Source organism: Ambystoma mexicanum, chromosome 6q (assembly GCF_040938575.1).
Source record: "Ambystoma mexicanum isolate Mex_15411 chromosome 6q, UKY_AmexF1_1, whole genome shotgun sequence".
NCBI classification, from domain to species: domain Eukaryota; kingdom Metazoa; phylum Chordata; class Amphibia; order Caudata; family Ambystomatidae; genus Ambystoma; species Ambystoma mexicanum.
Genome location: NC_090937.1, coordinates 183266462 through 183290905, shown reverse-complemented (window position 1 = coordinate 183290905; position 24444 = coordinate 183266462). Strand labels below are relative to the sequence as shown.

Genomic DNA, 24444 nt, shown 5'->3' with positions numbered 1-24444 from the left:
CTGAAATCCGCCAGGGACAACCCCCTGATGATGGAGAGCAAAATCAAGAAGGAACTACTACTAGGCAGTATTGCAGGACCCTGGGACCACATGCCCCTCAAAGACTACATAATATCTCCACTAGGTTTGGTCCCCAAAAAGGAACCCGGGAAAATTAGGTTAATTCAACATCTATCCTATCCCAAAGGCGAATCTCTAAACAACGGCATTCCACACACGGAATCCGCAGTATCCTACACACACTTCCAAGAGGCGGTAAGACCCATACAGGAATGTGGCAGGTACGCCCTGATGGCCAAACTGGACATCGAATCCGCTTTCAGACTATTACCAGTCCATCCGTATTCTCAGCAATGGCTAGGTTTTACTTTTAATAACAGATTCTATGTAGACAGATGCCTCCCCATGGGGTGCGCAGTATCCTGCACCGTATTTCAGCTATTCAGCTCCTTTTTATCAATGGGCTTTCTACAAACAGAGACCAGGGACCAAAATAGTACATTACCTCAATGATTTCATGGTAATGGGACCAGCAAATTCTGAGGAATGCAGCAGGGCCCTGGCGGCACTAGAAGGAATGGCCTCACAGTGGGGCGTACCTCTAGCAATGGAACGACCAAACCTGCCATCAACCTAATTTTCCTGAGTATTGAAATAGACTCTGCAAGGGGCTTATGTAAAATCCCGAAAACAAAAATAGCAGAACTCCTGGAGAAAATACAAGCCCTGATATCAAAAGACAAGGGCGCAGTAAAAGAAATTCAATCATTAGCAGGTAGCCTCAACTTCGCAGCCAGAATAATCCCTCAGGGGAAGGTATTTTCCAGAAGTCTGGAGCTAAAAATCAAATCATACACCAAACACCACCTACACATCCGGCTATGCACAGAGGTGAAACGAGATCTGGAAATTTGGGGGAATTTCCTTAAAGATTTCAACGGGACCTCACTTTGGCGAACGCCATTGAACACATGGACAAAAAGGGTCCTTTTCACCGATGCAGCCGGGAGCAAGGGGTTTGGAGCCATACTAGACTCAGAATGGGTGGCAGGACACTGGCCCAACTCATGGCAACTGGCAGGGTGGACAAAAAACATCAACCTCCTAGAAATATTTCCTATTTGGCTAACCTTACACATCTGGGGCAGGCAGCTAGCTAACACGGAACTCTTGGTCTGGTGCGACAACATGGATGTAGTGGGCTCCTTAAACAGAAGGTATACCAAATACTCTCTAGTACTGAAAGTCCTATGAGCCATCACAGCAGTCACACTACAAGAAAACATTGTGGTCAAAGCAAAGCACATCTCGGGGGCGGATAATAACATTGCAGATGCTTTATCTCGCTTTCAGTGGCCAAGATTCCGGGAGCTAGCGCCACACGCCCAGGAGCAGATGACGCCAATGCCAGCGGAATGCTGGGCAATAATGGGAAATCAAGAATAACGGCATCAACTCCAGCGCCAGAGAGCCTAGGCCGGGATGCCCAACAAGAACCAGGCACCTCAAAAACAGGTGCCACCAACCCACTGCCCACAGGAATCACGAACCCTAGCCCAGGGTTCCTAACGGAGATGGCAGAAAAAGCACTGGCAAGCACTACCGCAGCGCAGTACAGTAAGTGCCTACAAACAGTATTTAGAGTCACAGGTTTAAACCATGTAGAGTTAATAACGATTAAAGACAGAAATATTTTTAAAATGGGCGCGTGAACAGGGCTTTAAGAGAGACTGGGCAAAAAGACACCTAGTTGCAATCTCATATTTTTCAAAAATACAGGCGATTCAGACCCCACCCAGAACGCCCTCATTGCCTACGCAATGAAAGGATGGGGCAGAGTAGAGGGCCCCCAGGTGGACACCCGCCGCCCTCTTGACTTCAACAAGCTGGTACAAATAGCAAGCCAGCTGGAAGCCATATGCTGGCGTCCATACGAGATCATATTATTCAAAACAGCTTTTTTCCTGGCATACTTCGGGACGTTCCGGGTAGGAGAATTTATTGCCCCCAGCACCAAGGCCACAAACGGCTTGGGTGTCATGGAGGTAGGTCAGTGTTAGACAGGAGAGCGTCAGCATAGAAATCCAACAGTCAAAAACTGGGGCCAAAAGAACCATCAACATTTGTTGTATTGATGAGACAACAACCTGCCCAGTATGTATCACCAATCTTTATTACACACAAAGGCCCAAAGTGGGGGGGGGGGTTTCTAATCCACAAGGGCGCCTCAGCACTAAGCCGCTACCAATTTAAAAGGGTGCTGCTGAAAGCAATCAGCAAAGCAGGGTGGGACCCAAAGGCTTTGGCACCCACTCCTTCACGATAGGTACCGCCACCTCAGCATGGCAAGAAGGCTTAGCACCTCAACAGCTAAAAAACATAGGGGGATGGAAGTCAGATTGCTACAAAAGATACATCAGACCACAGCTAATGTAGCCATCTTGCCTCATTTTGCTTTCTCTTCCCCCCCACACCCCTTGCAGAAACGACAGGCGAAGGGAAGACCCCACTCCGGTCAGCATGGATAGTCGGCCACTCATTTATCTTCAGGACGGGCCGATGGGCAGAAGAGACCAAAGAAAGGCCACCCTTCAGAAACACTATTGCTTCATGGTGGGGATACAGAGGCCTAAGATGGTCCGATATCCACGAAACACTAGCAGAGCTGGTCGCATACAGAGACCCGCCAGAATTTCTGATTATACACCTAGGGGGCAATGACCTGGTTTCCATTGGAAGGAGGACCTTATTCGAGGACATTTGCTCCTCCCTAGCAGGCATTTCTCACAACTGGGGGGGAACAGAAATATATTTCTCGGCCATCCTACCCAGAAAGAAAAGGCAAGGGGCCAACTGCTACAAATCAGTAGACATCTCTAGAAGAAAACTGAACAGGGGGCTAGAGAAATTCTGTACAACAAGAGGACTGGGCTTCATAAAGCACCTGGCCATTACACTGGGTGACCTGGACCTTTTTCTCACAGACGGCACTCATTTATCAAATCAGGGCATGGAACATTTCTTTCGAGAAATCACAGCAACTCTATCCTCCAGGGGTTGTCACTGGGAGATACTTTCGGGAGAACACGGTCAGCCGTCAACCTGCCCGCGTGTGGCGGCACGGGCCAGAGGGGGTAACCTCAGGACCCGGTGCACAAAAGTATGTTAATATTATGATATGTGATTATTACCTCCATAACCATATCTGTACAATAAAAACCTACAGCCTTTTATTGCCAACACTTGACAACATTGTGTGAGCCAAATTATTCTGGGTGAGGGTAAGGGGTCGGCCAATACCAATGCATGCATATGGGTTCAGCAGTTATGGGCAATGCCATAGGGCCGCCCAAGGCGAGGCAGGGTAACTGATGTTACCATCAGCAGGCCAGGAGAGGGGCAGCCCAACCCCCCCTGTCTGCTCCTCTCCTCACCCTAGCTGCAGAGACGCACAAAGCTGAGGAAGAGTGAGGTGTGAACAATCACCTCACCCTTCCTCCAAGCAGCAAGGTGGTAAGCACCTAAGGAAACCAACAGTCAGGCAGGGCCCAGGTTCAAAGACCTGCCCCCCGCAGGGGGGCAGACAGTCGGCTACCCGGCCGGGGGCTGGAACACAGCCCCCACTACTATACACATCAAAACCCAGGGCTCCCCGGGGTCTTATAAATAAGAGCAGCATGCTCTGAGAAAACACAATCTGTTTGTGGACCCTGAACGGGGACCCAAACAAACACGAGGTTCACTGTTTACTCAGTGTCTTCCAACCTTTGCTTCTTTACCACAGAACCCTCCCACCCTACAAACTAAGGGAGAAGAACAAAGGAAAAGAGGTACAAGGCACTGTACGGTGCCCACAACAAGTCGTGGGACATGAGAAGGGGTGCTCGCAACAAGTCGTGGGACATGAGAAGGCGGCACGGGCCAGAGGGGGTAACCTCAGGACCCGGTGCACAAAAGTATGTTACTATTATGATATGTGATTATTGTTCTCCATAACCATATCTGTACAATAAAAACCTACGGCCTTTTATTGCCAACACTTGACAACATTATTGTGTGAGCCAAATTATTCTGAGGGTAAGGGGTGGGCCAATACCAATGAATGCATATGGGTTCAGCAGTTCTGGACTATACCCTCCTCCCAGCTTCAGTTTGAGGCATGCCCTTCCACTATACATGATATTTAAACTGGAATCTCCAGGATGCCAGTGACTCACTTATTTGTACCCGAAAGGCGGGGGTCCAATTGACTCACCCATGGATCTGGGTTGGATCATAGGAGGGGGTGGGGCAGCTGGAAGGCGGTAGAGGTTTTCCCAAATCGGAGTATAGTTTTAGTTTTTCTTGTAAAAATCAATGAACACGCGTAGAGAAAAACAATGCAGTTTAAGGTTTTTATATCCCCACTCCACTCAATGTTAACAATATTTGTGGCAGTACCTTGCGCATTGGTGTGTAGCTTTTAGTTTAAACTATTATGTGCCACCATACAGTTAACCTTGTTCATGATTCTATTAAGGTTATGCCTTTAGCCATCTCTGCGTAATTTTATGTGCGGTGCAAGGGTGTATTGCATTCATTAGTGCAGTAACTCTTCTTGCATGCTGTCTGACACATTTTATTTTCTTACCAAGGTTCATTAGGTTTCTTAGGGCGTCACACTTAAATAACGTGCTGTGTATTTCTTTTTTTTTTTTTTTTGCTAATGGAGATCGTTGTAATTTATGAGATGCTTTTTTTCTTGCTCTGGTTTTCTTTGTACACTTGCCAATACCCATGGATTTTGTTTGTATTTCTCGTTACCTGGCACTACGACTTTTCACGTGCTTGGGTGTACATATACATATTCGAGTTTCATGTTAATTATTTCATAGGGTGCCTTCTTTTGATTTTATGCAGCGTCATGCCTCCTTACAGGTTTGTCTTCTACATCATCTTATGTAATGCATTGTTACATTGCTATGGAATTCCGAGGTATTTACTTGTACATCCATTCATATTCTAGTTGCAACTAAAGGCGTGAATGCCAACATGTTCCTTGCGTGAGTGTGTCTGGTCAGATGCGATATGCAGACCTGTTCTACCACTTTGTTATTCATAACTCAAATTCTTGTGGTATTATGTCTGTTAGAGTAATTAACCCATGACTACATGCTCCCTTGTGTCCGCTCCTTTGTGTCTGTTGTCTTGGCTGGGTTCTCTTGTCTTGTTGGTGCTTTGCCTTGAATATTCCTAATGCTCTATGGTTTCATTTTAACGAGGTGTGATGATCCTGGTTCCAGTGTTTGTGGTTGAGTTTGGGGATTTGCATGGTCGCGTTAGTTTGTGGGTTTCCTGGTGCGAGTTGTTACATTATGGATAATAGACCTGCCTCATTGGTAATGAAGTAGTGTTTGATCTGTGTGAGTATTTTCTGGTGACAATGTGACCCCGTATTTTCTTTATATGCCTTTATTGCTGTGACAGGGCAAGTTGGGAAGGGGGAACCCGAAACCTGACCCCTCCCAGCCCGACCGGGTAGCAGGACCCACTGCGGACACGGCCGGGAGGGCGGCGGGGAGAGCCGACGCTGGAACGGCCAACATGCAGCCCCCCAGTGTGCCAGGAGAGCGGAGGGGGCGGTGCCAGAACAGAGAGGGACGAGAGGAGCGTGGTGGTTGTGGCGAACTGCATCAGCTGGAGACTGCGCACAAGGAAGAACCATTAAACCACCAAGGACGTTGTTTAACAAAAAAGAAAACGGCCTGTATGAAAGCATGGTGGCAGGGGACAGTCACCCATGGATTATCCATCTGGCTGTGCCCTGAACGCGGTACATTGTGTATATCAAAGGCATGTCCGAAAGCCCCGTGCCCTGTCATCTGGGGGCAAGGGTTAGAATAATGTCAGTGCTGCCTTCCCTCCGGGGCCCGGCCACTCCCATTAGCTCCATGATGTGGGGAGGCGCGAGAGAGAGGCAAGCAGGGGGTCGATAGGGAGGCAATGAGCGAGGGCGGGGGCAAGAGAAGAAATCCGAAAGTTAGGCAATGCGATGGGAAAAATGAAAGTAAGACAGGAGGCACTGAGGGGACATGAGAAAAACAGCCAAAAAGCCAAGCAGCGATTCAGAGCCCCCTCAGCAACTGCACCATGTTGCTATTTAGCAGTTTTATACCATGGCAATATATGGATCTTTATATCACTTTTGTTCTGCTGGGGCTTGCTTTACAAGCCGTATTTGTGGGATCCTTTGCGGCTGTCACTTCCCTTGGGGTGAGGCAGGTTTATTTTTGAAATATTTGATGTGTCAAGGGCATGAACAGCATCAGGGCCTTTCAACATTTCAGCTGAAAGCGGCCATGAGCCTCAGGGAGGCCCCCAGCAACTACCCCATGTTGCAAATTAGCAGTTTTATAACACAGCATATATTTCTCTCTATATTACTTGTGTTCTGGGGCTTGCCTTACAAGCTGAATTTGTGGGAGCCCTTGCGGCTGTCACTTCTCTTCGGATATACAGAAGTGTTATCACCTCGTTGCCTTTTGACACTGGTTCCTCCAGGCATTGTTGAAATAGAAGTATGTATAGCTTTTCAGTGGTTATTTCGTGTTTCACCTCACTGCTGGTTGGCCATCTCGTGATTATCAGCGGGCATGTTTGAAGAGGAAAATGTGTTAATGATGAAGAAGCTGGTCACAGTGCTCACCTCTCACTTATTTGGTACATTTCTTTCCAATGATGGGTCAGAGGATCTGGGATAGGCCACACCAGGCAGTCTCTTCCTGTGATCTCTTCAAGGCCATATGTCACTTCAGATCGTCATTTCCTGGATGTCATAAGGTCAAAGTACATGTGACATTTCATGTGATGATATCATTATGCTAATTACTATTTTTGAAACTTTAAGATTCCTACAGATTTTTGGTCACAGAATGATGGCTTGTATGCAAAGGGGGCGAGGCTTAAGCACTCAAAACGTTTTCCAGCCCCTTCCACAGACACCCCATGGAATTTAGGTAAGTAGATTGGCAAGAGGGAGCCAGCCGATCCTGGGAAGAGAGGGTGATTTAAGGAGGGAACAGGAAGGCATTAGTGTGGCTCAGAAGGTTGAGGTCAGAGGTGGCAGGAAGCGGCCAAGAGAAGGAGTGTGTAGGTGGTTGGAGATATGGGTACTGCAGCATGGGTGTGCATGCTTTAGTGAGTAGTGGCAGTAGGAGGTAGTAGTGCATGGAGATGAGAGGAAGTGGAAGAAAGCCAGTAGTCGTAACAGAGGAGAGGTTATGTTGATTTGTACTGCACAGTGCTACCATAGTAGTGGTGAGCTGGTAGTAGAAGAGCGGGAGTAGAGAGGAAGTGGTAGGGGAGAAACCGTAGTAAGTGAGGAGTGGTAGTGGAGAAGCGGTAGGAGGAGAGGTGGTAATGGCACTAGGAGGAGAGTAGTAGCAGTGGGATGGTAGTAGTGGAACTGAGGAGTGGTAGTGGAGAACTAATAGTAGCCAAGAAGAGAAGTGGCTGTGGAGAGTAAAAGGAGAAACTGCAGTTCCGAAAGGAGAGGAATAGTAAGTGGAGCCCCTAACCCCATTGCAGTTTTCCTGTGAGTCAACGAAGTAAAAATGTTTATAGTCCTTTGTCCTTGGAAATGCCGTACTATTTTTATAGTTCTAGAAGGGGTATCTTGTGGATGGTTTGATTGTGGCCTGAGTAGTGGACTGTAAGTTGATTTTAGGAAGGGAGATGTGTACAATCCTGTGTGCTTGTGTATTATGTTAATGTTTGCTGTAGCATGAAGTGTGCTTGTGAAATGTGATGAGTGGAATGTTGAATGGGTGCAGGGGAGAGTTCTGGGAGTGACGGCTGGGTGCAGACTGGATGGGATCATGGAGATGGTGGTTGCTTTTTACAGAGTCTCCTCCATAACTGCCTGTATGACAGGGTTAGGAATCTTACCCTATCAAGAGGGGATGGGAACCCCTCTCAGCCGGGATTGGGAGGTGTACAGAGGTTTGCTTTAGGGCTAGTCCTGCCCCTGAGGCATGTTGTGGGAGTTGGGAGGGCCTCTATCTCGGTCCCTTCTACATCTGCCTGACTGTTTAAATCGAGTACCACTTCTTTTTGTCCTTTAGGACCTCCAGATCCAGCATGCACAGCGATGGAGGAACAAGTGAGCAGCCTGCCTGAGTGAGAGAGTGCGGAACGCTGCAGGGCCTCAAAGTGGTTCCTAACACAGAAACTGTACGCATCATGGGTCAACACAAGGGAGGCCACTCCAGCTGCAGCAAAGGCACACACCTCAGAATAACCGCTATCCCAACACGGACCACTTAACCCTCAGCGACCATGTTTTGCATGCGCCAGAACCCCTCAGGGGTCCCCCTGGCAAACTGGCATCTTGCATCTACTGGGAAACCCTCACACTTCCCTGGGGGAAAGAAAGCCATTGGTTACCCGTTGGGACCAGGTGAGGGAGAGGGCAAATGTAGGGGCAAGTGGGAGTATACAAGGAGGGGCATTAAACAGGAAGGTTTTAGTTATCCAGCCGAGGGCGAAGGAGGATCAAAAGACCAAGGAGAGGAAGGATGGTGTAGAAGGGTGTGTAGGAGAATTACCAAAGGAGCATGCAAGGTGAGGTATTAGTTAAAGAAAGTGGTACTTTGACTTGAGTGTGCATGCAAGGTGTTTGAGTAAAATAACTAGGGGGAGAGTAGTGTGAACGAGAAGGTGACTCAGAGTGAAACAAGGGTAACTGCAAGAAGGAGTGGGTTTGAGGGGAGGGTAGTAGTGTGGATAGGGGCGAGTAGTAGTGTGGAGAGGGGAGAGGTAAACAGTGTGAAGAGGAGAGAGTAGTAGATGGAAAAATCGGAGGGTGGAGGTACGTAGTAGAGAGAAACATCAGAGGGGGAAACTACTAGTGAGTGTGAGGGAGAGCAGGGAAAGAAAGGGGATGGAGTAGCAGAATGAAGAGTAGGAGGAGGAGGAAAGGGAGAGAGACAGAGGCCTAGGGAGATGAATACCAAGGCATGGAAGGAAGGGACAAAGTGGAGCCTGAAGGGTACCACGAATTATGCTACACTACATTAGGGAACTTGGACAAGAGACCACCTAGATTGTGCTTGGTGGGAGTTAGAGAGAGAATGTGTTTTCCCTTTAGGCCATTCTGACCAGTCGTAGATTATAGGGAGACACCAAACCCTAGATTCAAGTCTGGGGTTGAGGGAAGCCTGGGCTAGAGAGGGAATGCCGCACTAGACGAGAGGGACAGCCCTAAGTGAGCCCCTCTACCTTGTGAACATAGGGATATGGATTGTTTGACCGAAGTTAAGATTCGCGGTGGAATTGACCTTAGTCGATTTCGCCACAGATCTATTTGACCTTCAGTCAACTAACCCAAATCCCTGCCAGCAGTCCTATACCAAACCCCTGGCCTACTTACCCTTTTCGCCAGCTGCTGGTGCTTCTGCTGTACCCCTGCTGTTTTATTATAATTTTTTTAGTCCCCCGCTTCTAATCTCTTGGAACCAGGCAGGTGACACCCCCGCAACCCACAAATCCCATTTTACCGAACATGGGGAGCGGGCGACACCCCTACAACTCCCGCTCCTCATGTTCGATATAATGGATTTCAATTTTCTTTTTTTGTGTTGTAATGGCCGAAAATCGAGACAATTATTTTTGGTCAACTTGGATGTTTTCCGAAAATAACACTCAAACTGTCTTCAGAAGTTGATGTGTTCTTGAGGCCATCTGTGATGCCTGTTTGTACCTGTGACTACAATAACGACTAATCTTGCTATAATGTAGATTCCTGCCTGGTTCCTATGTGCCACTTCCATGCTTCAGATGGCTGGATACTACATGCTTTTGCTCTTGCCACAGCCAAATAGTATGCCTCCCTATGTAACTGAGGACCTCATCCATTTTCCCTTCTAGCCTTCCGTTTGAGCCAAGGTCCCTGGGTCTGGCTTCTGTTTGTTGGCTTCCACACTTTCTCCTTCCACTCTCTGGCCTGTGACACTCGCCTGCACCAGGCTCTCTCCAACTTACAATGCCCAGGTCTTCTCTGGACTTCTTTTTGCGTGCAATGCCCTGGCCTGCTTCTGCTTTTCTCCTGGCTACAGTGTACCAGTCTGTAGCACGTGGATCTCCAACTTCCTGGGCAACTGTGCCCCTATCTGGTTTCACTGCCTTTTTATTGTCTGCGCTTTCCGAATCTACTTGTCTCCTTATCGTAGATTGTTTCCATTCCTTTGGGGTCTCTTAAGGCTTCAGACTAGTGTGGTATGTCAGAACCAGGAGTCTGACACAAAGGTGGTATTTTGGCTGTAGACTTTTATTTGTAAACCACAAAACACCTACTTTTCCCAAGCTCTATAGGGGGATCCCTACCTAAAGTAAATGTAACTGGCTCCTTGTCGCCAGGATGAATGACCAACCAAAATAACCATCCTCTGTCCCAAAATCCTCTTCTGTCCCTACCACTAAATGAAGGGAATAACTAGGAAATAAAGATCCGGAGGATGACTCCCTCCTACAGAAATAGTGCATCACAATCATGTGACAAATAACTAAAGAATAGTTCAAGTTCAAATAAAGGATCAGGAGGATGACTCCTTTATCTTGGTTTATCAAATTTCAACTGTGATGACCGTCTCTAATGCACTGAGAATAATTCAACCTAAACCACACTCTTCGGGTCTTGACCCTCCTTTAAGGATTGACTCTGTATTCTGTTGCTTTACTGTCTGATTTACCAACCAGGAGAATGACTACCTTGTCCTGGGTCAAAGTAGGTGGTGTTCAAGATCAACCATACTCTTAAAGAGCCCTTGTAGCTCCTTCTGAACTCCTTTTAGGGTGAACTTAAACTCCTTTTCCTGGGTTCTCCCCCACTCAGGAGACTTAGTTGTTTCGCCTTATTGAATTTGAATGTCTAAAACAAGCACTGAGATTCGTAGGGCCACTAGGATTAAAACAACCAGTCCTAGTGTAATCTTCTTCCTTCCGACTCTTGGTGGTAATTCTTAAACAGGTGAGGCCAATCGGCCTGCTTCTTATGACATTCTCTCTTTTATCACCCTCACAATGGTGAAGGGAATCACTCCCGTTGTATTTGATATTTAAGTTTCTATTATATTCTCTCTGAAGCGCGCAATCACTCCTAAGGCTTCTCACACTGATTTTACATTCACCACCCTTTGTGAGACAAGGGAGATCTTTCTTAATCGTATTCACACTTGCGGCACTTTGTTGGTAATCACAGGGATGAGAAAGATTACTCCTGAGGCTTCCCAGACTTCTAGTTTTTCTGTATTTATCACTAAAACTGCATGACCATCTGCAGAATATGTTGAGCCCTTACCACGGGTGGCGAAGCGTTCCCTGAGGAAACATCCAGGACTGCTCCAATAAATTGAAGCTTTTAGGAATGTAGCATGTAGGACTTCTTAAACTCGAGAGAGGAGCCCAGGGATTGGCAGGTGATGCTGAGATGTTCCAGAACTTGTTCAGGAGAACGAGCCCTGATCAGCCAAGGAGTAGATGTGAATCCCCCCTTCCTTAGACTTTTTGCTTCTACTGCCATCAATTTGGTGAAGGCCCTCAGGCGGAGGTGAGCCCGAATGGCAGAACCCGAAATTGAAAATGAGAACTGCCAATGGTGAATCTGAGGTACTTCCTGTGCTTGGGATGTATGGGCACATGGAAGTAAGCATCCTGAAGATAGTGACACCATCCACTCATGGAGCTCAAGGGCCTGGAGTATTTGCGAAAGAGTGACCATCTTGAGCTTGTCCTTCCTGAGGAACTTGTTCAAGCGTTTCAAGTCTAAGATGGGCTGCAGTCCTCCTTCCTTTTTTCGAATTGGGAAGTAAGGGGAGTACCATCCTTGGTTCCTCTCTGCTGCAGGTACCACTTCTACTGCACCTTTATCTAACAGGTTGATAATCTCCTGCAAGAGGGGCAAATATGGATCCTTCCAGGAGTGGCTGCTTGACAGAGAATTCAGAGGCCTTTTCAAGAATGGGAGACTCTAACCGTGGGCTACTGTTTGCAGGGCCCAAGCAGCTGAAGTAATGCTTCCCAATTCTTCCAAAAGCTGTGTCAGTCTGCCTTCCACCACAGTTCTGTGGACTAAGGCCTCAGAGAGGTTTTGGTGTTGCGGCTGCTGTGGATGGCAAAGATGCAGTGGTTGTTTGGGGAGCTCTACCCCCACGTCCTCGTGAACCACGAGGTAGTCTTCTCTGTCACCTTTGAGAGAATTGTCCCCTCGCTCTTCCAACCAAAGGATAGAATCGAAAGGACCGACCCCTCTAACTCCGAGAGGCTGACTGGGTTTTGCTGTGGTTGGCGAATCGCTGCACCCAATGATTTTGCAGTTGTATTTGGAAGCTTGCAACTTTTCCAAACTTTCATCGGCCTTGGAACCAAACAGTTGAGAGCCATCAAAGGGCATATCCAATAGCCTTGCCTGAACGTCTGTGGCAAGACCTGACCTGACTAGCCACACAGTCCGTCTGGTTTCAGCCCTTGCCGCCATTGCACGACTAACAGAATCTGAGGTACATAAAACCGATTGCAGAGACTGGCACATAGCATCCTTGCCATCCTGCCCAACGTTGAGGAAGCCTTCCCTTTCCTCACCCTCAGGAATATGCTCTGCGGCCATTGCAACAACCTGCCACAAAGTGTGTGAACATTTTGCTAAGGGACAAGTAGGATGAACTGCCTTTAGCGCCTTGCTACCCTCTGAGAACATATTTTCCCAGGGCCTCAAACCTCTGGTCATGCCTATCCCACAATCCCTCCAGATAGGCAGTAGCCTTTGAGGTTGATGTGGCCTCCGGAACAACCAGGCTTTCCGGAGTTGGATGTCTCGACAGGAATTCTGGATCTATCGCAGAAGGTCTGTACTTCCTAGTCAAGTCCTTATTTACAGCTGGAGTAGTATCATGCTTTTTCCAGTTCTCCAGGACCCTGTTCTTCAATGCTGTGAGAAAAAGGCAGAATTGGATCCTTGGGAGCTACCTTATCAAGGATGTCCATAAGATCATCCTTCACATATTCAACCACAGGCCTGCTCCAATCCAAACAGAGGACTTATCTCCTCTTCTTCACAAATGATCTTTCTTTGCTAAGGGCTTAAAAACTTCAACCAATCGGTTGAGGATGTCGATGGCTTCGATATCAATAGCTTCAGTGTTGAAAAACCCGAAGTCGAGTCCTTCGCTGGAGCAGAAGAGGATAATGATGACTTCGACTTGATTCAAGGAGCCGAATCACTTGGCATATTTCGAGGACTTCCTGCCTGGGCTTTTGGACACGCGAGCAGAAGATTTTGACGACACCCTGTCGGCCTCACGAGTCGTGATGTGGTCTGAAGCATTTTTCGGTTCACTGGAAGAGGTGTCAGGGATGGCACTCTATTAAGAGTGGCACAGGACACCCAGAAAGGGTTTGGGTGGTTGTGCCAAAATAAAGTGGACAGATAAGTACACACAGCTGAAAGGAAAGAGAACGAAGAGTAGGCAAGAGTAGCAAGGAAAAAGGTACAGAATGAATTCCCTCTTGGGGTGTATGCAGATATAGGAAAAGAGTATTCCACGAACCTTAGGAAAACTCTAGCCTTCTGCACAGTTTGCTATAACAGAGGCCCACGCTGTTTGCTCATAGCTTGGAACAACAGCTAAGGGTGTCTAACGCAGAAACGATACAAGGGAAGGGGCAGAGATTGCCTGACGGAAACCAACAGACAAGCTCTGTACAAGGGGTTTACAAACAGTACAAGAGAAGACACTAACAGATAAATCCAGGAAAAAGGAAGTTGAATAGCAAACTAGCAGAAGGAAATGAAGGGAAAGTCCTGTAGCAGGATTGGATAACAGAGGAACAAGGTTGAGAGCTCAGAGGAGCAAGAAAGCAATGAGCAAGCCCACAGGAGCAGGGCTGTAAAGTAGAGAGCCCAGAGGGAAAGGGCTTAGGGCAGCGGAGTAAAGCAGGCTGCACGGCAAGGAACCCAGAAGGGCCGGGCAACAAGGTGTGAGCCCTGAGGGGCAGGGCCGCTGACCGTAGAAGGTTGCAGAGGACTGTAGAGGGCTGCTAGGCCGAGAACCCAGCGGAAAAAGGTAGATAGTAAGCAGCGGTGCGTGATTAGGTGCAAGGTAGAAAGCCCAGAGGACAAGGGCTGTAGGCAGCCGGAGTGAGGCAGGCTGCAGGGCAGGCTGCAGAGGACTAGGACTGTAGGCAGCCGGAGTGAGGCAGGCTGCAGAGCTGGGAGCCCAGAGGACAAGGGCTGTAGGCAGCCGGAGTGAGGCAGGCTGCAGAGCTGGGAGCCCAGAGGACAAGGGCTGTAGGCAGCCGGAGTGAGGCAGGCTGCAGAGCAGGGTGCCCAGAGGACAAGGGCTGAGGCTGGAAAGCAGCAGAGCGTGATCAGCTGCAATGTAGAGAGGCCGGCAAGGCAAGGGCGGAGTCTGGAAGGCAGCAGAGCGTGATCGGCTGAAATGTGTAGAGACCGGAAGAGCAGGGCAGAGGCAGGGAGCCCAAAAGGCTAGGGCTGTAGGCAGCAGGGTGTAGCAGGCTGCAAGGCAGGACGCCCAGAGGAGCAGGGCTGAGGCAGGGAGCCCAAAAGGCTAGGGCTGTAGGCAGCAGGGTGTAGCAGACTGCAAGGCAGGAGCCCGCCAGGGCACTGGAACAAAAAGCAGGTGAAAGCAGGAAACACCATACAAAGTTTGTAGCTCGAAGCAAGCCGGAAGGACTCTCAATGCAAGAGACTGAGCTCTCGCAGGCAGCAGCTTTTATACTGCCCAGCCCAGCACAGTGGCAGGCTAATTGGTTGCACCTGGCTCAGCACACCTGCAGACAATCGACCACCTCCCTCTCTGTTCCTGAGCTGGTGGAAGCAGAGCAAATCCCTAGGGCTTCTGGGGATTGTAGTTCTGATGAAGAATAGGAATAGCCAGGAATAGATGGTTATAGCCAAGTGCATTATGGTAAGTGTAGTTTTTTGGGAAAAATAAAAAAGCACCAAAGTCTCGCAAATGGGAAATAAAGTCAAAATAGTGAATAGCGGTTGATCCAAGAGTTTTCTGTAGATAAATGAATAACAATTTGTCCATATTGATCGCCAATGTATGCGCCCATGGCGCAGGCATGACAAGAGGTGAACACCTAACATTTTGAGGCAAAACACTTCCAAAACACTTCCAATTCGGCCATAGAAGCCGAGTTACTCAGAAATCTGACCTGTTTCCTATCGGGTGAGGAGTCAAAAGAAGACTATCAGGACTGATGGTGTCGCTTCTTAGACTTCTTATGTGATGATGAGTGTCGGGAACTTGACCGAGCGCGCTTAGAATGTTTGCTGCGCTTTCTAGCTCTGTGAGGTGAAACCTCTGTGAGGGGTCCGGAATGTGAAGCGGGCAAGGTTGGATAAACGCGTCACTATCCCAACCCTGACAAGAATTTCCTTTCCTAAAAAACCCCAAAAGGAGACTCTATAGGATATCTGTCCCTCACACTCATACATACAATAAATCAATAAGGTAATATATGGAAGTTCAAAAGGTAGCAAGAAGATAGATGTATATAGATATCACAATTGAATTCATAATGTAACCGTCTTTATAATCTGGGCGAATTCCCCTTCCCCAGATTCAGGCAGGGTTCTGCTCCATAGGTACAAAAAAAAGAGTTGAAGTCCTGGTTTGCGACAAAGTTTCAATCTAAGTTATGACATCAGAAAGTTCCAACACTCCAGCTATTCAACAAAAAAATCAGAAGATTATTTCTCTTTCTTGAGCAAGAGCAAACTTCAGAATGATCCTCTTCACAGGCAGAATAGTTTTGCAGTTCATCAAAAGCAACTACAATTGTCTTTGGCAGGATGATTTGCCACAACAGAGTATCGCTGAAGAAATGCGATTCATCTACAGCAGTTTCATACAGTACTTTCTTCAACACCACAAACAACGTAAATTGTCTCGGTCAGGACCACTTTACATCACTTTATTAACTTCTACCTGGTTTACTTCCATGCCAGGTTTACTACCTCAGTCGCACCTGGTTTTCTCCCGTGCCTTGCCTACTACTTCAAGGGTCTGCCGTCCCTTACTCGAACAGCGTTTCACAAATAGTAAGTACTTCTGTGGTGAAGAACAACTTAAAATAGCTTTGCAACATCTTCACAATGTTTAGTATTTTGTGGCATTACACTTTTAGCAGTTCTTCAGGGAAAACAACATTCACGTTGGTGCTCTTCAATACTCCTCTGCAAATGATGCTCCTCTCCTGAATAACCTTTTCCAGACGGTCAGCCTTTTTGCCACCTGCGCAAGTAACCAAATACTGACAAGGAATAGGGTCTTATATTGTTTCTTCCTTGGCTTTGGCAATGTGTGCTTATACCAGCTGTGTTGAATTGCTTCTCAAAATGTGAGTAACAAGCTGCACAACGTTTGGGCCTTTCCTTAGTCTCCCTTCGCCTTTGGCAATGTCTGCTGGGTTTGAATTGCCTGATTTCTGGTCTCTCTTGGCTTGGGCAATGGTTGTATGTATTCGCCTTTAACATTAGTGCCACATCAAGCAGTTGGGTTTTCCATAAACTCACAAGTTTAAAGATAGTCATTTGGCTTTAACAAGTGTGAATCTTGCTGTTTTCTAATAGTTTGAGATTCAAAAGTACTTCTAATATCACTTTCACTTATACGCAAGTGTTTCTTAGTAGTGAAATGCCTCCTTTGAACCCGCGAGCAGGTTCGGAGTGCTCCAGGGTCACTGTAAGCTGGTGAACTCACCAGGTAAGGCGTGCATGTCCGATCTCTGTGCTCGCAGGTGTTCTGCTTCTGTAGATCCTCGTGACCCGGCAAACAGCTAATTCTGCTCCGCTGCCGCCCGCGCCACTCGTAAATTGAGCTTTCGTTCGCTCCCGAGGCTCCCTGGTGCTCACCAGCCACCTGAGATAGCCTCTTGGGAAGGAAAGCTTCCCTTGCTTTCGCTTCCCGCTGTGCAGCCTCTGCAGTCTGGACTCCTGGAGGCACAGACCCTCTCACGACCCACTACTGTCATCTCTTTGCTTTAGCGTCTGATGCATGCACTGATCTGCCTGCTCGTTCTGCTGGACCTGCTCTCTTGGCCTGCACCTGAGGGGGGCCTTTTACGCCTCCCAGTCTCCCTCAGGTGTGGGTAATTTCCGTTAACAATCTGACCATTCCTACAGCATTGTTCCTCTTTAGCCCTCTTCGTCCGTGTACTTGGGGAATTATGTGACTTAAAGTCCCTAATGGCAAAGTTTGTTTTTGTCACTTTCTCTATTTTGCAATAAGCCATCAGAAGAATGGGGTTTCGTGGAAAGTTGAATAAGGGGTTTTCCCATTCCTTCTGCCTGCTTACCCCCACCTCCCTCCTGATCCTCCAGCAGAACACCACCCACAGGGTTGGGATCAGAAAGCATCTGCCTTTCCCTGGCCATATGAGAAGGGTTCCAGGCCAGGTTTTCTGGGGAAATCATTGTTGATTCATCACACCTCCCTCAAGCTCTTGTCATCCGACGACCTCATCTTCAATGGGATAGTGGAAGGGGATTTGGACAAGGGCCTATCTAGGGAGAGTTTACCCTTCCTCTCCTTCAAGGCCTTAATGGACATCGACTGACACAAGCCACAGTCATAAACCGTTGGCCTACTCCTAAACAACAGAGGCATATTTGGTGTGGATCCGTGATGGACATCTTTGACCCACAATCCGAGCACCACTTGAACCCGGTCTTTGGGGGTAGAGATCTCGAGGATTGTGGTAGAGCAGTAGATAAATCTGAGCTGAACGAACTGTGTCGAAATGAGCTGTGTGGAGAAACAGAACTGAGGCAACGGGAGCGGTGCGTGCTACTTATACCAGCGTCAATGTCGCTGCCGAGAGCAGGATGGAAACAGCAGAGGGACCATGAGGTGACGATGCACAGCACCCTCTGCTGTTCAAAAGTTTCCGAAGCTGCAAGGAGGATATTGGTTATCAAAGATGTGTAATACGTGAGAGGACATGACGCATTAGAATAGGCTTTTCAGCAGAGGACTGGTTAAGACAGCCTGATTAGCACCCTTTTATTATTTGCATTAGATGGGGCAAAGAACCACTGTAGAAGTAGGGGTAAAACCAACCTTACTTTCTTTAGTACAATAAACATCAACTTGTAAACATGACCCCTTGTCAGTCTCCAGAGTCTGACTTACGACACTAAGGACTTCCTAAGACTTTCCCGACTTTCTCTGATGATTAGCGTTTTATAATGGTAGGGAATGTGCCTTGCGGCTGCCCTGCATTGTTCGCTCATAAATCTTCTCTCGCTCATGCTTTCCTTCTTTCTTCTCTGTTTTTCTTACTACTGTCCTCCTCAACTCCACCCACCTTACTTCCCTTCTCCCTCTAATGTACTGTTTGTCCGATGTTGCTCACTTTTTCTAGGCCTTGCCTCCACCTTTGTTACTTATCCCTCTCCCTTGATACCACTCCCTCCTTCACACTACTCCCTCCTCCACCCAAATTCTACTGTCGCCCTCCTTTTTCTCAGTATCATACGCTTTACAATCCCTCCCTACACTTAACCACACCTGCCACACTACCACACACTCACACTGCATTACCACTTCCAATCCTTAGCCAATACTTCATCTTCTCTCCCGAAATCGCCTCCGCACTTCCTCTCCTTACTTTCTCCTGTTGGTCTCTTGGTAGTCCACCTCTGACCTGACCCAAATAATGCACATTTCCTACTTCCCGCTGTATTTTGTATTTGTATTTATTAGGTTTATATAGCGCTTTACGCCAACGCGCTTTACAATACAACAACAAGAATACATAGTAAACAAGAAGCAAAAAGTTACAAAGACCTGAAACAAACCATCAAAAACAGTATGTCGTTCAAATGACCAGTTCTAAAGAAGGAATGGATAAGAGGAAGAAGAGCTGGTATTGACCTTCTATCCCCGACTAATCTGGCCCTGTCTTCCCTACCTTGGGCATATTAGAAGATTGAAAAGTCATAAGTAGCAGACGTCGCCCCACCCACGTTTCCCCCCCACAAGTCTGCTGTGGAACAACAATGGCAGTCCGGGAAGACAATGTTCGTGTTTCGGGCATGTATTCCGGGTGCCCCTAAGATAAGTACCAAAGTATAGGAGGACTCCCTTTTCTTGTCCCTGGTGGTCTAGGGATTGTCTGCGTGTTAGTGCATATATGCATATCCTCCGGCAGCACCACATGGTCCTTCTGCTGGCTGTGTCTGAACGCAGGTTCTCTCTGCAGCACCTTCTTCGCAAGGGCTCACCTGCAGTGTAAAACCACATAGGTTCAACAGCTTCTCTTTCTCTTTGCGGGTCCATGTGTGCGGATCACTGCGGTGGCTGGGCTATTGGCCAATTTCTGACTTTTCTTCATGGGTTAGGGCCACTGGGGTAATGATTCTGATTTGGAGCCATCCTCTTGGTTTCAGGCTGGAACAATGCATCTCTACAAGAAACAGAAACACTGCAAACATCTTGTATTGGATGCATGTCTTGACAGAGGCGTATTGCTAAGTAACATGATGGCACAAGTGGGGGGCAGTAATTGCGGCCCTCCTAAACTGCCACCGTACACCTCAGATGTAGGACTAGCTGTGGGTTTCTCCCAGGTAGGCCTCCCATCACCTCTTGACACAGCCACATTGCTGACCTTGTCACAATATCTCAATTTTAAATATGCAAAGCGGCAATGTGGAATGCTATTCACACATTTTGTAGCTCATGCGGTTTATACTGTGTGAGCTTTGATACCCAGGTCAGCAGGCATCCCTCTATAATCCATTTAAGTATATTGGCCTCCAATTCTTCACCTTACCTGTAGTTGATGTTACTGCTGTGAAATAGATTTTGGTTTTGAATTTGAAGTCGGTCTTATGCTGAAGAAGGAAAGGTTACTTCTCTTCAACGCTAGCTCTCCATCTTGTGTCTCCTTCACGGGTTCATAAACAATACTTCCCTTATCGCATGATTAAGACTGCAGAAAAACATTCAGCTGTTAAGGGTGTATAAAATTATTTAAATTTGTTATACGTAGTGCTTTTCGGGTACAGCCTGTGGATGATAATTATTTTAAGATTCGGAATCTCATTTTACACATTCGGGTGCAAAAATGCATGGACATTTTCTAACTAAACACGTTTGAAAACCTTAATGTCTGTTTGTTTTTATATATCTTATCCTAGGTAGGCGTTAACCCAACCAGTGTTGATTTGGTGGATATAGGCAAAGACCAAGAGACAAAGATTCGGCCACAGCAGATATTGCACATTGTTAATAAATTATACCCATACCGAGTTGAGTTCTCTGGAAAAACGGGTGAGCAGCCACCAAACACAGAGGGAAAGCAAAATATTGCTAAGAGACAGCATCAGAATACGAATATGGAAAATATACCTTCGAAGAGCATGAAAATGGGACATTCTGAATCCGGAGAAAATAATTGCAAACGACCTATTAACCCCACCAAGAAGGCTGCTGATGTAGCTAGTGACAAGGTATGATCACTGTGCGATCGACCATATGTAAATGCAAACTTTCTCTTTAGTAAATTATATTTTCTGATTTTGTTTGGGGCCAAAATGCATGCTTCTTTAATCATGATCAGCATGTGAAGTTAAGTCTCAAACCATTTTCATATTTTTACTGAATGTTGAGCATTTGTGGATCCTATGCATACTCTTCTGAATTGTTTGCTAGAAAATAAGCTTTTTGACCACTTATTTCCTCATATATTATTTGACTGTGTTCTGTGATGCTCTAACCTTTTTTTCCCCCCTGTGAGTTCTATCAAGATCTCACACAGCATTTGACTCAGTAGTGCGGGGCCCTGTTTGGACCCTTATGTTCTCCAAAGGTGGGGGGGCTACCTCCTAGGCGTTCCTTCGTCTCCAGGGGTCAGTCTGATCCAGAAACTTCTATTGGTTTTGGTTGGTGGAAGTTTACTTTTTTTAAAGTATCTACAAGAGTTGCAGCAGGTTTAGCTCCCAGGAATCCTGTTCTTCTTGGACACTCTCAAGGTGAAGTCTCTAGTTTTGTGATTTTTAGTATATGGGCCATTTTACTTTTTTGTACTTGTAAATGATAGGGTGGAGACCAGGGATGACAATGTAAGGTCATTTTCTTGTATGAGCTCTTTTCCAGGAGGTCACAAAGGACTGTGTGTGTAAATGAGGGGGTGGTCAGGCTGTCTGAACTCCTGGAATTCACATTCACTGAGTTTGCCTGGGGAAATGCCCCCAAAAGGTGGTGTGTGTGGTGGTGGCTGGCAGTGATTGGCTTGCTGCCAAATAATTGAATGGGGTATGATGATGCGATTGGAGGTTAAGGTCACTGTGGTTGGCATCACAGCTGACACTCGTTACCAGAAACGTTATCAACTGCTGTTATTTGATACTGGCACTTCCAGAGAGAGGTCTGACCAGAAACATGCAATGGAATTGCCATCAGTCAAGGGGGAGCCCTGGCTTTTTTGATTTTTATTAACATAGAAAATAATACAGGTAATTCAGTTTCAGGTAGCAAATTCTGCGGATCAAATTTCCCTCTCATAAACTCCATGCCAAAAGCATAGTGTACACCTGTGCCCTGATTAATCAGTGCCATGATCAACCCCTCCTGCTCTGCAGTGGCAAAAAGCAGGTTCAGGGGTCACAGGTGCCCTCTTCACTGCTGCAGTGACAGATAAGACTCTGAATTGCAGGGGCTGCATTTAAAATATGTCTCTTTTAAAAACTACATAACTATGAGCATGCTATCCTTGTGGCATGTTAAACTGTAAATATAAACCATACCTGCCTACCCGCAGGCATCTGGACCAAGCCCATCAGCCCCGGGAGCAGGCATCTAGACATTTATTAAAACCTCAGCAGCCCCGGCTAGGGGCTATCTGGGTTCAGTCCTGGCGCCTTAGGCGCCAGGCTCATAGTCACTACTTACCTCGGGCAGACCATGCTGCAAATGACTCCAATCCAACGTGAAGCCTGGAAGGGACTATTTTACTACAGGGACTATTTTTTACTTGGGTGTGGTTCTAGTGACTTCTTACCGGGGACTACTTTTGAGGCTATTTAAACAAGGCCCGACCAGCAACACACGCTTCACGTTATTCTGCATCCAGCAGCGTAACGCTCACCGTGCCTGCAAGTCAGCATCCGGACCTCTGCCACGCCCGTCCTGAATCCGGAGCTCCTAGAGAAGAAGGAAAGTAGAGGCAAGGTTAGAAAACGAACTGTATTCCTGTTTCTCACCTGATTCCGGAACCATCACGTCTCAGCACCTGGAAAGGACATTCTTTCTACATGCGTCGCATCGCCAGCTGCAGCGCCGCGCCATACTCACCAGGCCTCACAGCACCTTTCGATCAGGCGCTGCCTCCATTTTTTCGCCAGGCTCTGGCATCTGGGGACAAAAGAAATAACCAGGTGAGCCGAGAGAGCCAACAAATACAATCTCTCTTACCACCATAGACTTACCTGATTTACCACCGGAGGCATTATCCTTTAGCTCTCCACATCTTCCAACGCCGCATCTGAAAACGGAGAGAAACCAACACGTTAAATACATGCATCATTTACCGTTCAGCATCGGGTAATACAGACTCTTACCTGAACGCCATCTACCGCCACGAGACCATCTTTTCTCGAACTCCACTGCAAGATAAGAAAGGAATGGGACAAGAGTGAACATCGGACATATTGAACTCTATGAACTCTATACTTACTGGTCTTCGCCAGGAACCTCAGAGTCAACTCTCGTCCGGAACTCCCCAACGCCTTCTAACCAGTGAAGCAACTGGTATCTACGCGCCCCTGCAATCCACGCACGATGGAGAGCTCATCTTTCAAGAATATAAGGTGTGAGTACTGGAAGGGGATTTCGGAGGTGATTAGTGGGGAGAGCAGGGAGGTGCCATCACTAGAATCCACGGGTGGCTAAATTCCTCTCTCCACTTGCAGGAGAATCCTTCCACGGGTCAAGCAGACGAGATAAGGAGGGCTGGTCCAGTCTGTCATCTCTGCACTACGCATCACGTTGGTGGAGGCCGCAACAGTCCGGGTCTGACCGACGCCCCTGTGGGAGCCAGGTGAGCGTAACAATACCGGAGTTTGAGATATGGCGGCTAGTAGCTCTCATTTTTATCCAAGCCACATCAATTTGATATCACAGATATCAGCCTAGTTTAGCTGTGGAAGTGTTGTGTATCTCCCCCCACACTCCCTCCACACCCCAAGCAAGATTTCCTTGCTGCTGTCAGCATGACTGTAGCCCTGGGGGCTGTCTCTCTTTGTTCCTTTGTGGGGGCAGTTAACACCCTCCCCAGAGAGACGGCCTCTTCACATGTATCTCTCCCGGAAACAGAAATCAAAGAGCACGCCCCTTCACAAAAGGAGCAGCCTCACACAAGGGCATACCAAAGGAGCCTTTTGATTCTATTGAGAAGTGAGGGCGGGCTTATTGTAGGCAGGGGGAGTTCCTTACCGATGGAGGAAGGTTCCACCATCTTGTTTCTTTCTGCCTCTATCTTTCATTCCTGTTCCCTACAATTTTTCTGTAGTACAAAGCACTTTGTGTATGATGTCAGGAGGCAAGGTCCCCTTTTCCTAGGACAAGGATACGACCCTCAAAGCATGCTTGCTTTTGTCTAATCACCTGTAGACTTTTGCCTTTTAAAAGAAGGGCTCTCCCACTCCTTTGAATCATCTCTGGACTTCAAACCTTCAAGAAGATTTTGTTTGACCCTGTTGCTAGGGCAGTCCTTTTCAAAGTCCTCCAGTTGTGAGATGAAGACAGGTAGTCCAAGGCAGAGGACAAGCTCTGTCACTAGGCACATTGGGGGCAACCTGCTGCTGAAGCAAGACCTGCACCTCTGCCACCCACACTGCTGCCCAGAACTTCACTGTGCTGTGTTCCTTCCTCCCCTGTGTTTTGGAACTAGAGAAAAGGACTACTCTTGCCTCGATCCTGGAGTGGGAATTTACAGCCCCTGAGACCTAAGACACCCAGGATTCCTGCTCTTTCGCGGCCAAACCATTGCGGGCAGTGATTCAAACTCGTTCAACACCGTTTGAAACCAACAGACCCTACGGAGCTGCCTTTGGCACTCAACTTTTGAACCGTCGTTCCGCTTGTTCAAACCTGTTCACCACTGCACCAGCTGATGCGCGTCCTTGCCTCGGCTTGAGCAATGAAGTATCACTTCACTTGCATGCTTGAACTGTTGAACTAACCCTGGTGTTATCTCTGAACCGCATCCTTAATGACTCTGCATCAAATCAACTTGCCTGCGCATCCCCTCATCGGCTCGACACCGAACCAAACCTGGTGACTTTCACATCACGCATTGCTGAGTAACACTTTGAACCGCAGACTCCTTCCGTTCGACCCAAGCCTCAACACTTGCTTGCCGCTGGACTTTGCAACT

General features: G+C 47.5%; 1 protein-coding gene across 3 annotated transcripts in view; it reads left to right on the top strand.

Annotated features, from left to right (window-relative positions):
- The window catches only part of APTX (aprataxin), a 620836-nt gene that overhangs the window by 255882 nt on the left and 340510 nt on the right, over positions 1-24444 (top strand). For all 3 annotated transcript variants that reach the window (XM_069630613.1, XM_069630612.1, XM_069630614.1), the window contains exon 4: positions 20207-20518. In XM_069630613.1, coding sequence (XP_069486714.1) covers positions 20207-20518 — 312 coding nt within the window. The remainder of the gene's footprint in view (positions 1-20206; positions 20519-24444) is intronic.